This window comes from Scyliorhinus torazame, chromosome 1, assembly GCF_047496885.1.
Source record: "Scyliorhinus torazame isolate Kashiwa2021f chromosome 1, sScyTor2.1, whole genome shotgun sequence".
In the NCBI taxonomy this organism is placed as follows: Eukaryota; Metazoa; Chordata; class Chondrichthyes; order Carcharhiniformes; family Scyliorhinidae; genus Scyliorhinus; species Scyliorhinus torazame.
In genome coordinates this window covers 420,000,424-420,014,350 of record NC_092707.1, presented here as the reverse complement: position 1 = coordinate 420,014,350, position 13,927 = coordinate 420,000,424, and the positions used below count along the sequence as shown (strand labels likewise).

Sequence of the window (13,927 nt, the reverse complement as noted above, 5' to 3'; positions counted from 1 at the left end):
CAAAGTACCTTGTGGTCAAAGTGCCTTTTGGTCAGATTAATTTGTGGTCAGAGTGCCTTGTGGTCAGAGTACCTTGTGGTCAGAGTGCCTTGTGATCAAAGTCTCTTGTGGTCAGAGTACCTTGTGGACAGAGTACCTTGTGGACAGAGTACCTTGTGGCCAGAGTATCTTGTGGTCAAAGACTCTTGTGGTCAAAGACTCTTGTGGTCAAATTACCTTGTGGTCAGAGTGCCTTGTGGTCAAAGTACCTTGTGGTCAGAGTACATTGTGGTCAGAGTGCCTTGTGGTCACTGTGCCTTGTGGTCAGAGTACCTTGTGGTCAAAGATTCTTGTGGTCAAAGTATCTTGTGGTCAGAGTGCCATGTGGTCAAAGTATCTTGTGGTCAAAGTACCTTGTGGTCAAAGTACCTTGTGGTCAGAGTGCCTTGTGGTCAAAGTACCTTGTGGTCAAAGTGCCTTGTGGTCAGAGTGCCTTGTGGCCAGAGTACCTTGTGGTCAAAGACTCTTGTGGTCAAAGTACCTTGTGGTCAAAGTGCCTTGTGGTCAGAGTGCCTTGTGGTCAAAGTACCTTGTGGTCAGAGTACATTGTGGTAAGAGTGCCTTGTGGTCAAAGTGCCTTGTGGTCAGAGTGCCATTGGTCAGAGTGCCTTGTGGTCAGAGTGCCTTGTGGCCAAAGTACCTTGTGGTCAGAGTACCTTGTGGTCAAAGTGCCTTGTGGTCAGAGTGCCTTGTGGTCAGAGTGCCTTGTGGTCAAAGACTCTTGTGGTCAAAGTACCTTGTGGTCAGAGTGCCTTGTGGTCAGAGTGCCCTGTGGCCAGAGTACCTTGTGGTCAAAGACTCTTGTGGTCAAAGTACCTTGTGGTCAGAGTGCCTTGTGGTCTAAGTACCTTGTGGTCAGAGTACATTGTGGTCAGAGTGGCTTGTGGTCACTGTGCCTTGTGGTCAGAGTGCCTTGTGGTCAGAGTGCCTTGTGGTCAAAGTACCTTGTGGTCAGAGTACATTGTGGTCAGAGTGCCTTGTGGTTAGAGTACCTTGTGGTCAAAGACTCTTGTGGTCAAAGACTCTTGTGGTCAAAGTACCTTGTGGTCAGAGTTCCTTGTGGTCAGCGTGCCTTGTGGTCAGAGCACCTTGTGGTCAGAGTGCCTTGTGGTCAGAGTACCTTGTGGTCAGAGTGCCTTGTGGTCAGAGTACCTTGTGGTCAGAGTGCCTTGTGGTCAGAGTGCCTTGTGGTCAGAGTACCTTGTGGTCAGAGTGCTTCGTGGTCAGAGTACCTTGTGGTCAGAGTGCCTTGTGGCCAGAGTGCCTTGTGGTCAGAGTGCCTTGTGGTCAGAGTGACTTGTGGTCAGAGTGCCTTGTGGTCAGAGTGCCTTGTGGTCAGAGTACCTTGTGGTCAGAGTGCCTTGTGGTCAGAGTGCCTTGTGGTCAGAGTACCTTGTGGTCAGAGTGCTTCGTGGTCAGAGTACCTTGTGGTCAGAGTGCCTTGTGGCCAGAGTGCCTTGTGGCCAGAGTGCCTTGTGGTCAGAGTGACTTGTGGTCAGAGTGCCTTGTGGTCAGAGTGACTTGTGGTCAGAGTGCCTTGTGGTCAGAGTGCTTTGTGGTCAGAGTGCTTTGTGGTCAGAGTACCATGTGGTCAGAGTGCCTTGTGGTCAGAGTACCTTGTGGCCAGAGTGCCTTGTGGTCAGAGTACCATGTGTTCAGAGTGCCTTGTGGTCAGAGTGCCTTGTGGACAGAGTGCCTTGTGGTCAGAGTGCTTTGTGGTCAGAGTGCTTTGTGGTCAGAGTGCCTTGTGGTCAGAGTACCTTGTGGTCAGAGTGCCTTGTGGTCAGAGTACCTTGTGGTCAGAGTACCTTGTGTTCAGAGTGCCTTGTGGTCAGAGTGCCTTGTGGTCAGAGTGCCTTGTGGACAGAGTGCTTTGTGGTCAGAGTGCCTTGTGGTCAGAGTACCTTGTGGTCAGAGTACCCTGTGGTCAAAGTGCCTTTTGGTCAGAGTACCTCGTGGTCAGAATACCTTGTGGTCAGAGTGCCTTGTGGTCAAAGACTCTTGTGGTCAAAGTACCTTGTGGTCAGAGTACCTTGTGGTCAGAGTGCCTTGTGGTCAAAGACTCTTGTGGTCAAAGTACCTTGTAGTCAGCGTGCCTTGTGGTCAGAGTGCCTTGTGGTCAAAGACTCTTGTGGTCAAAGTATCTTGTGGTCAGAGTGCCATGTGGTTAAAGTATCTTGTGGTCAAAGTACCTTGCGGTCAAAGTACCTTGTGGTCAGAGTGCCTTGTGGTCAAAGTACCTTGTGGTCAAAGTGCCTTGTGGTCAGAGTGCCTTGTGGCCAGAGTACCTTGTGGTCAAAGACTCTTGTGGTCAAAGTACCTTGTGGTCAGAGTGCCTTGTGGTCAAAGTACCTTGTGGTCAGAGTACATTGTGGTAAGAGTGCCTTGTGGTCACTGTGCCTTGTGGTTAGAGTACCTTGTGGTCAAAGACACTTGTGGTCAGAGTGCCTTGTGGTCAAAGTGCCTTGTGGTCAGAGTGCCGTGTGGTCAAAGTGCCTTGTGGTCAGAGTGCCTTGTGGTCAGAGTGCCTTGTGGTCAAAGACTCTTGTGGTCAAAGTACCTTGTGGTCAGAGTGCCTTGTGGTCAGAGTGCCTTGTGGCCAGAGTACCTTGTGGTCAAAGACTCTTGTGGTCAAAGTACCTTGTGGTCAGAGTGCCTTGTGGTCTAAGTACCTTGTGGTCAGAGTACATTGTGGTCAGAGTGCCTTGTGGTCACTGTGCCTTGTGGTCAGAGTACCTTGTGGTCAAAGACTCTTTTGGTCAAAGTGTCTTGTGGTCAGAGTGCCATGTGGTCAAAGTGCCTTGTGGTCAGAGTGCCTTGTGGCCAAAGTACCTTGTGGTCAGAGTGCCTTGTGGTCAAAGTGCCTTGTGGTCAGAGTGCCTTGTGGTCAGAGTGCCTTGTGGTCAAAGACTCTTGTGGTCAAAGTACCTTGTGGTCAGAGTGCCTTGTGGTCAAAGTGCCTTGTGGTCAGAGTGCCTTGTGGTCAGAATGCCTTGTGGTCAAAGACTCTTGTGGTCAAAGTGCCTTGTGGTCAGAGTGCCTTGTGGTCAGAGTGCCTTGTGGCCAGAGTACCTTGTGGTCAAAGACTCTTGTGGTCAAAGTACCTTGTGGTCAGAGTGCCTTGTGGTCTAAGTACCTTGTGGTCAGAGTACATTGTGGTCAGAGTGCCTTGTGGTCACTGTGCCTTGTGGTCAGAGTACCTTGTGGTCAAAGACTCTTTTGGTCAAAGTGTCTTGTGGTCAGAGTGCCATGTGGTCAAAGTATCTTGTGGTCAAAGTACCTTGTGGTCAGAGTGCCTTGTGGTCAAAGTACCTTGTGGTCAAAGTGCCTTGTGGTCAGAGTGCCTTGTGGTCAGAGTGCCTTGTGGTCAAAGTACCTTGTGGTCAGAGTACGTTGTGGTCAGAGTGCCTTGTGGTCAGAGTACCTTGTGGTCAGAGTACATTGTGGTCAGAGTGCCTTGTGGTCACTGTGCCTTGTGGTCAGAGTACCTTGTGGTCAAAGACTCTTTTGGTCAAAGTGTCTTGTGGTCAGAGTACCTTGTGGTCAGAGTACATTGTGGTCAGAGTACATTGTGGTCAGAGTGCCTTGTGGTCACTGTGCCTTGTGGTCAGAGTACCTTGTGGTCAAAGACTCTTTTGGTCAAAGTGTCTTGTGGCCAGAGTACCTTGTGGTCAAAGACTCTTGTGGTCAAAGTACCTTGTGGTCAGAGTGCCTTGTGGTCTAAGTACCTTGTGGTCAGAGTACATTGTGGTCAGAGTGCCTTGTGGTCACTGTGCCTTGTGGTCAGAGTACCTTGTGGTCAAAGACTCTTTTGGTCAAAGTGTCTTGTGGTCAGAGTGCCATGTGGTCAAAGTATCTTGTGGTCAAAGTACCTTGTGGTCAGAGTGCCTTGTGGTCAAAGTACCTTGTGGTCAAAGTGCCTTGCGGTCAGAGTGCCTTGTGGTCAGAGTGCCTTGTGGTCAAAGTACCTTGTGGTCAGAGTACATTGTGGTCAGAGTGCCTTGTGGTCAAAGTGCCTTGTGGTCAGAGTACCTTGTGGTCAAAGACTCTTGTGGTCAAAGACTCTTGTGGTCAAAGTACCTTGTGGTCAGAGTGCCTTGTGGTCAGCGTGCCTTGTGGTCAGAGCACCTTGTGGTCAGAGTGCCTTGTGGTCAGAGTACCTTGTGGTCAGAGTGCCTTGTGGTCAGAGCACCTTGTGGTCAGAGTGCCTTGTGGTCAGAGTACCTTGTGGTCAGAGTGCCTTGTGGTCAGAGTACCTTGTGGTCAGAGTGCCTTGTGGTCAGAGTGCCTTGTGGTCAGAGTACCTTGTGATCAGAGTGCTTTGTGGTCAGAGTACCTTGTGGTCAGAGTGCCTTGTGGCCAGAGTGCCTTGTGGTCAGAGTGCCTTGTGGTCAGAGTGCCTTGTGGTCAGAGTACCTTGTGGTCAGAGTACCTTGTGGTCAGAGTGCCTTGTGGTCAGAGTACCTTGTGGTCAGAGTGCCTTGTGGTCAGAGTACCTTGTGGTCAGAGTACCTTGTGGTCAGAGTGCCTTGTGGTCAGAGTGCCTTGTGGTCAGAGTACCTTGTGGTCAGAGTGCTTCGTGGTCAGAGTACCTTGTGGTCAGAGTGCCTTGTGGCCAGAGTGCCTTGTGGTCAGAGTGCCTTGTGGTCAGAGTGACTTGTGGTCAGAGTGCCTTGTGGTCAGAGTGACTTGTGGTCAGAGTGCCTTGTGGTCAGAGTGCTTTGTGGTCAGAGTGCTTTGTGGTCAGAGTACCATGTGGTCAGAGTGCCTTGTGGTCAGAGTACCTTGTGGCCAGAGTGCCTTGTGGTCAGAGTACCATGTGTTCAGAGTGCCTTGTGGTCAGAGTGCCTTGTGGACAGAGTGCCTTGTGGTCAGAGTGCTTTGTGGTCAGAGTGCCTTGTGGTCAGAGTACCTTGTGGTCAGAGTGCCTTGTGGTCAGAGTACCTTGTGGTCAGAGTACCTTGTGTTCAGAGTGCCTTGTGGTCAGAGTGCCTTGTGGACAGAGTGCCTTGTGGACAGAGTGCTTTGTGGTCAGAGTGCCTTGTGGTCAGAGTGCCTTGTGGTCAGAGTACCTTGTGGTCAGAGTACCTTGTGGTCAGAGTACCTTGTGGTCAAAGTGCCTTTTGGTCAGAGTACCTCGTGGTCAGAGTACCTCGTGGTCAGAGTGCCTTGTGGTCAAAGACTCTTGTGGTCAAAGTACCTTGTGGTCAGAGTACCTTGTGGTTAGAGTGCCTTGTGGTCAAAGACTCTTGTGGTCAAAGTACCTTGTGGTCAGCGTGCCTTGTGGTCAGAGTTCCTTGTGGCCAGAGTACCTTGTGGTGAAAGACTCTTGTGGTCAAAGTACCTTGTGGTCAGAGTGCCTTGTGGACAAAGTACCTTGTGGTCAGAGTACCTTGTGGTCAGAGTACATTGTGGTCAGAGTGCCTTGTGGTCACTGTGCCTTGTGGTCAGAGTACCTTGTGGTCAAAGACTCTTGTGGTCAGAGTGCCATGTGGTCAAAGTATCTTGTGGTCAGAGTGCCTTGTGGTCAGAGTGCCTTGTGGTCAAAGTACCTTGTGGTCAAAGTGCCTTGTGGTCAGAGTGCCTTGTGGTCAAAGTACCTTGTGGTCAGAGTATATTGTGGTCAGAGTGCCTTGTGGTCACTGTGCCTTGTGGTTAGAGTACCTTGCGTTCAAAGACTCTTGTGGTCAAAGTACCTTGTGGTCAGAGTGCCATGTGGTCAAAGTATCTTGTGGTCAGAGTGCCTTGTGGTCAGAGTGCCTTGTGGTCAGAGTGCCTTGTGGTCAGAGTACCTTGTGATCAGAGTGGCTTGTGGCCAGAGTGCCTTGTGGCCAGAATGCCTTGTGGTCAGTGTACCATGTGGTCAGAGTGCCTTGTGGCCAGAGTGCCTTGTGGCCAGAATGCCTTGTGATCAGAGTACCTTGTGGTCAGAGTGCCTTGTGGCCAGAGTGCCCTGTGGCCAGAGTGCCTTGTGGTCAGAGTGCTTCGTGGTCAGAGTACCTTGTGGTCAGAGTGCCTTTTGGCCAGAGTGCCTTGTGGTCAGAGTGCCTTGTGGTCAGAGTGCCTGGTGGTCAGAGTGCCTTGGGGTCAGAGTGCCTTGTGGCCAGAGTGCCTTGTGGCCAGAGTGCCTTGGGGTCAGAGTACCTTGGGGTCAGAGTACCTTGGGGTCAGAGTACTTTGGGGTCAGAGTGCCTTGGGGTCAGAGTGCCTTGGGAGCTGACTGTCACCAAGGGCAGACATCGATGACGAGGTTCGAATCTGTCTCCAGTGTGTCAGCACAGCCTCTGGAAGCGAGTGTTTGAGCACCAGGACCTCAGACGAGGCACCAAGCTGATGGCCCACAGAACAGTGACAGCCACCCTCCTGTATGGTTCAGAGACGTGGACTATGTACAGCAGGAACTGCAACACGCTGGAGAAGTACCACCAGCGCTGCCTCTGCTAGATCCTGCAACTCTATTGGTCGGATAGGCACACCTCTCGTCAATGTTCTCACTCAGGCCAATGTCCCCAACATCAAAGCATTGACCACCTCGATCATCGCCGCTGGGCTGGCTACAGCACTGACCACCCCGATCATCTCCGCTGGGCTGGCTACAGCACTGACCACCCCGATCATCTCCGCTGGGCTGGCTACAGCACTGACCACCTCGATCATCTCCGCTGGGCTGGCTACAGCACTGACCACCTCGATCATTTCCGCTGGGCTGGACACAGCATTGACCACCCCGATCATCTCCGCTGGACTGGCTACAGCACTGACCACCTCGATCATCTCCGCTGGACTGGCTACAGCACTGACCACCTCGATCATCTCGACTGGGCTGGCTACAGCACTGACCACCTCGATCATCTCCGCTGGACTGGCTACAGCACTGACCACCCCGATCATCTCCGCTGGGCTGACCACAGCACTGACCACCTCGATCATCTCCGCTGGGCTGACCACAGCACTGACCACCCCGATCATCTCCGCTGGGCTGGCTACAGCACTGACCACCTCGATCATCTCCGCTGGGCTGGCTACAGCATTGACCACCTCGATCATCTCCGCTGGGCTGGACACAGCATTGACCACCTCGATCATCTCCGCTGGGCTGGCTACAGCACTGACCACCTCGATCATCTCCGCTGGGCTGGCTACATCGTCCACATGCCTGATACGAGATTCCCGAAACAAGCTCTCTCCTGGGAGCTTCGACATGGCAAGCGAATCCCAGGGGGGGCAGAGGAAATGCTTCAAGGCACCCTCAAAACCTCCTTGGAAACGTTTAACATCTCCGTCAACACTTGGGAATCTATTCCTGGGAATCTCCTTAAATTTACTCAATGTCCCGACGTGCACCGCACTCTGGGGCAGCGAATCCCACAGATCCATGACCCCTTCAGAGAAGTAATTTCTCCGCATCTCTGTTTGAAATCTGCTCCCCCTCATCCCAAAACTGTGACCATTGGACTGTCGGAGATCACTGGGAACTGATATTGCTGGGTAGTTATTCTGCAACTTATACTCCAGGATATTACTCTGCAGTTAATACTCCTGGGTATTACTCCATATGAACACAAGACCATAATACATCGGAGCAGAATTAGGCCACTCGGCCCATCGAGTCTGCTCCGCCATTCAATCATGGCTGATATTTTCTTACCCCATTCTCCTGCCTTCTCCCCATAACCCCTGACCCCCTTATTGATCAGAGAGAGCGAGAGACGGAGGCTGAGGGGCGACCTGATAGAAGTTTATAAAATTATGAGGGGTCTCGATAGGGTGGACAGTTGGTGGCTTTTTCCCAGGGTGGAATTGACAATTACAAGGGGACACAGGTTCAAGGTGAGGGGGGAAAGGTTCAGTGGAGATGTGCGGGGGAAGTTTTTTACACAGAGGGTGGTGGTGGCCTGGAATGCACGGCCAAGTGATGTGGGTGAGGCAGATACGTGAGCGACCTTTAAGACTTATCTGGATAGGCCCATGAACAGACGGGGTGCAGAAGGATACAGGCGCGTGTTTGGAGGGCGAAGGGCCTATTCCTGTGCTGTTTTGTTCTTTGTTCTAACCAAGAGCCTATCAATCTCATCTTAAAGAGCATCATAGTGCAAGTGAATAATATTCTTCGAGGGAACAGATCAGTCCGAGGGGGAGTCGTTGAGGAGTCTGGTAGCTGTGGGGAAGAAGCTGTACCTATGTCTGGATGTGCGGGTCTTCAGAGTTCTGTACCTTCTGCCTGATGGAAGGGTCTGGAAGAAGGCAATGCCTGGGTGGGAGGGGTCTCTGATAATGCTGTCTGCCTTCCTGAGGCAGCGGGAGGTGTAGACAGAATCAATGTGGGGGTGGAAAGCTAGTGTGGTGCATTGGGCTGAGTTCACCACACTCTGCAGTTTCTTGCGGTCCTGGACGGAGCAGTTGCCACACCAGGCTGTGATGCAGCCGGATTGGATGCTCTCTGTCGCACGTTTGTAGACGTTTGTGGGAGTTGATGCAGGCATGCCAAATTTTTTTATTTTCCTTAGGAAGTAGAGACGTTCTGGGCTTTCTTGACTGTTGCATCAACGTGAGTGGACCAGGACAGACTGTTGGTGATGGTAACCCCCAGGTGTCTTAAAGACACTTAGTGATTTGGCCTCCACAGCCTTCTGCGGCTAAGAGTTCCACAGATTCACCACCCTCTGGCTGAAGAAATTCCTCCTCACCTCTGTTTTACAACTAATACTCCTGGATATTACTCTGCATTTCATAATCCTGGATATTACTCTGTAGCTAATACTCCTGGATATTACTCTGTAGCTAATACTCCTGGATATTACTCTGTAGCTAATATGCTTGGATATTACTGCACAGCTAATACTCCTGGATACTACTTTACAGCTAATACCCCAGTTTAAATCCTGATGACCATTTCCTTTAATTAACGGAGCAGTGACTTTGGACTGAATCAGTTATACAGATACTGATTTTGACCTTTCTATTTTTTTCCCTTAAAGGTGCAAATTTTCCCATCCTGAGTCAGCCGGAGGTGCTGGATGTCAGAGAGGCTCTCACTGCCCAGATACAATGCACAGTGCAGAATGTTGACTTGAGTAGAAATGACCTGCACTGGTTTCGACGCAGTCTGAGAGGCTATGAATGGTTTGCTGCACACCGTGCTGATAATTCTGTGGAAGTGAAAGAAGATTTAAAAGACCGATTTCAATCTACCAGAAATATCTCCAATAATGTCGTCACTCTAACAATCACAAATATCCAACAGGAAGATGTAAGTGTCTATTACTGTAAGGTGTGGTCTGAGGTGTATGGAAGTGGAACACAGTTGAATATCACCGGTAAGAACTCCTTTAAAATCCATTCTATCACTGCCTGGAACAGACAGGACTGGGCATTTTCCCTGAAGCACTGCAGTCTTTGTGGAGATTGATGTGCTCCTCCTGTGCTATGTGGTAAATCATGGAAGCTTCAGTTGTCCCTGGTGACCACGTGTGCAGGAAGTGTGTCCAACTGCAGCTCCTGACTAACCGCGTTTCGGGGCTGGAGCTGAGGGTGGATTCACTGTGGAGCATCCGCGACGCTGAGCAGGTCGTGGACAGCACGCTCAGTGAGGTGGTCACACCGCAGGTGAGGACTGGACAGGCAGAAAGGGCATGGCCACCAGGCAGAGTAGAGGAAGGCAGGTAGTGCAGGAGTCCCCTGTGACCATCCCCCTTTCTAACTGATAGACCGTTTTGGATACTGTTGGGGGAGATGCCTGTGTCGGCAAAGCAGTGGCAGCCAACTTCATGGCACCCGTGGGTGGGGCTGCTGCACAGGAGGGGAGAATGTCAGTGGTCAGCGATTCAATTGTAAGGGGAGCAGAGAGGTGTTTCTGTGGCTGCAAAAGAGACTCCAGGATGGTGCGTTGCCTCCCTGGTGCCAGGGTCAGGGATGTGTCTGAACGAACAATGGCCATCCTGAAGGGGGATGGTGAACAGACAGATAATGTGGTTCACATTGGTACCAACGATATCGGCAGAAAAAGGATGAGGTCCTGGAAGCAGAATTTAGGGAGCTAGGAAGTAGATTCAAAAACAGGTCCCAGAGGATGGTAATCTCTGGATTACTTCCGGTGCCAAGTGCGAGTGAGTATAGAAACAGGAGGTTAGTCCAGGTGAATGAATGTCTGGAGAGATGGTGCAGGAGGGAGGGCTTTAGATTTCTGGGACATTGGGACCATTTTGGGGGATGTTGGGACCTGCACAAGGCGGACAGTTTGTACCTGAACTGAAATGGGACCAGCATCTTGCAGGGGGGTTTGCTAGTGCAGTTGGGGAGGGTTTAACCTAACTTGGCAGGGAGCTGGGACCCTGAGAGAAGGTGCAGCAGGGATAGATGCACAGCCAACATTAGAGGAGACGTCAAGTGAGTCAGGAAGTTCGGGAACAGTTAAGTAACAAGGGGGTTTGGCAAGATTGGCTGGTATCTATTTTAATGCAAGGAGGTGTCTGACAAACAAGGAGATGGCTTGAGGGCACACATTGAACCATGGGGACATGATGTCATTGCTGTCACTGAGACATGGTTGAGAGAGGGGCAGGATTGGCAGCTCAATATTCGAGAATACAATATCTTCAGGTGAGTCAGGGAAGGTGGTAAAAGAGGAGGGGGTGTCGCAATTTTGATCAGGGAATCAATGACAGCAGTATGGAAGGACTCACAGAGTTTTTACGGCACGGAAACAGGCCCTTCGGCCCATCACACCCCTGCCACCCACCTAATCCCGTTTCCCAGCTCTTGGTCCGTCGCCTTGTATCTGCGGCATTTCAACAGCTGATCGAAACACTTCTTGAAAGTTGTGAGGGTTCCCCCTCTACCCCCCTTTCAGGCAGCGAGTTCCAGACTCCCACCTCCCTCTGGGTGGGAATGTTTTTCCTCACATCTCCAGGGAGAATTCGGGAATAGGGCCAGGGACTGTACTCGTTGGAATTTAGAATGATGAGGGGGGATCTTATAGAAACATAGAAGATTATGAAGGGAATAGATAGGATAGATGCGGGCAGGTTGTTTCCACTGGTCGGGGAAAGCAGAACTAGGGGGCATAGCCTCAAAATAAGGGGAAGTAGATTTAGGACTGAGTTTAGGAGGAACTTCTTCACCCAAAGGGTTGTGAATCTATGGAATTCCTTGCCCAGTGAAGCAGTAGAGGCTCCTTCATTAAATGTTTTTAAGATAAAGATAGATAGTTTTTTGAAGAATAAAGGGATTAAGGGTTATGGTGTTCGGGCCGGAAAGTGGAGCTGAGTCCACAAAAGATCAGCCATGATCTCATTGAATGGTGGAGCAGGCTCGAGGGGCCAGATGGCCTACTCCTGCTCCTAGTTCTTATGTTCTTATGTCTCTGAGGAAGAGCAGACAGGGAGATATTGCTGAACACAGCGGTCTGGTGGCCTGAAGTGCATATGTTTTAATGCAAGAAGTATTACGGGTAAGGCAGGTGAACTTCGAGCTTGGATTAGAACTTGGAACTATGATGTTGTTGCCATTACAGAGACCTGGTTGAGGGAAGGGCAGGATTGGCAGCTAAACGTTCCAGGATTTAGATGTTTCAGGCGGGATAGAGGGGGATGTAAAAGGGGAGGCGGAGTTGCGCTACTGGTTCGGGAGGATATCACAGCTGTACTGCGGGAGGACACCTCAGAGGGCAGTGAGGCTATTTGGGTAGAGATCAGGAATAAGAAGGGTGCAGTCACAATGTTGGGGTTTACTACAGGCCTCCCAACAGCCAGTGGGAGATAGAGGAGCAGATAGGTAGACAGATTTTGTAAAGGAGTAAAAGGAACAGGGTTGTTGTGATGGGAGACTTTGGCCGGGATCCTCCCGCAATCGGCGGGCGGGCCCGTGCCGGCGCCTAGAGCGACGTGAACCACTCCGGCTTCGGGCCGCCTGGAAGGTGCCGAATCCTCCGCACTTCCGGGGGCTAGGTCGGAGCTGGAGGGGTTGGCGCCGCGCCAACGGGCAGCATAGGGCCTCCGCCGGCGGCGCGAGTTGGAGCATGCGCAGGACCACTGACGGGGTGTGTCTTCCCCACGCCGGCCATCGTGGAGCCTTACACAGGCCGGTGTGGAATGAAAGAGTGCCCCCACAGCAGAGGCCCGCCCGCAGATCGGTGGGCGCCCCCCCGAAGACCCCGCTAACCGCCCTCCAAGCCAGGTCCCGCCGTGGGGGACAATGTCCATTTCACTCCGGCGGGACTGGCCAAAAATGGGTGGCCGCTCGGCCCATCGGGGACCCCCCCCCCGCCCTTTAAATTCCCCAATATTGACTGGGACTCACTTAGTGCCAGGGGCTTAGACGGGGCAGAGTTGGTAAGGAGCATCCAGGAGGGCTTCTTAAAACAATATGTACATAGTCCAAATAGGGAAGGGGCTGTACTGGACCTGGTATTGGGGAATGAGCCCGGGCAGGTGGTAGATGTTTCAGTAGGGGAGCATTTCGGTAACAGTGACCACAATTCAGTAAGTTTTAAAGTACTGGTGGACAAGGATAAGAGTGGTCCGAGGATGAATGTGCTAAATTGGGGGAAGGCTAATTACAACAATATCAGGCAGGAACTTAAGAACATAGATTGGGGGCGGATGTTTGAGGGCAAATCAACATCTGACATGTGGGAGGCTTTCAAATGTCAGTTGAAAGGAATTCAGGACCGGCATGTTCCTCTGAGGAAGAAGGATAAATACGGCAGATTTCGGGAACCTTGGATGACGAGTGATATTGTAGGCCTCGTCAAAAAGAAAAAGGAAGCATTTGTCAGGGCTAAAAGGTTGGGAACAGACGAAGCCTGCGTGGAATATAAGGAAAGTAGGAAGGAACTTAAGCAAGGAGTCAGGAGGGCGAGAAGGGGTCACGAAAAGTCATTGGCAAATAGGGTTAAGGAAATTCCCAAGGCTTTTTACACGTACATAAAAAGCAAGAGGGTAGCCAGGGAAAGGGTTGGCCCACTGAAGGATAGGCAAGGGAATCTATGTGTGGAGCCAGAGGAAATGGGCGAGGTACTAAATGAATACTTTGCATCAGTATTCACCAAAGAGAAGGAATTGGTAGATGTTGAGTCTGGAGAAGGGGGTGTAAATAGCCTGGGTCACATTGAGATCCAAAAAGACGAGGTGTTGAGCGTCTGAAAAATATTAAGGTGGCTAAGTCCCCAGGGCCTGATGGGATCAACCCCAGAATACTGAAGGAGGCTAGAGAGGAAGTTTTTTACGCAGAGGGTAGTGGGTGCCTGGAACTCGCTACCGGAGGAGGTGGTGGAAGCAGGGACGATAGTGACATTTAAGGGGCATCTTGACAAATACATGAATAGGATGGGAATAGAGGGATACGGACCCAGGAAGTGTAGAAGATTGTAGTTTAGTCGGGCAGCATGGTCGGCACGGGCTTGGAGGGCCGAAGGGCCTGTTCCTGTGCTGTACATTTCTTTGTTCTTTGTTCTTTGTTGAAATTGCTGAGGCCTTGACATAAATGTTTGGATCCTCACTGTCTTCAGGTGATGTCCCGGAGGACTGGAGAATAGCCAATGTTGTTCCTCTGTTTAAGAAGGGTAGTCAGGATAATCCCGGGAACTACAGGCCGGTGAGCCGTACTTCAGTGGTAGGGAAATTACTGGAGAGAATTCTTCGAAACAGGATCTACTCCCATTTGGAAGCAAGTGGGCGTATTAGTGAGAGGCAGCACGGTTTTGTGAAGGGGAGGTCGTGTCTCACTAACTTGATGGAGTTTTTCGAGGAGGTCACAAAGATGCTTGATGCAGGTAGGGCAGTGGATGTTGTCTATATGGACTTCAGTAAGGCCTTTGACAAGGTCCCTCATGGTAGACTGGTACAAAAGGTGAAGTCACACGGGATCAGGGGTGAGCTGGCAAGGTGGA

The 13,927-nt window shown here is 51.2% G+C and overlaps 1 protein-coding gene across 1 annotated transcript in view; it reads left to right on the top strand.

The window, feature by feature from the left end:
* LOC140412292 (junctional adhesion molecule C-like) overlaps positions 1–13,927 on the top strand; it is a 158,153-nt gene that overhangs the window by 105,657 nt on the left and 38,569 nt on the right. The window contains exon 3 of the mRNA XM_072500816.1: positions 9,018–9,356. Coding sequence (XP_072356917.1) covers positions 9,018–9,356 — 339 coding nt within the window. The remainder of the gene's footprint in view (positions 1–9,017; positions 9,357–13,927) is intronic.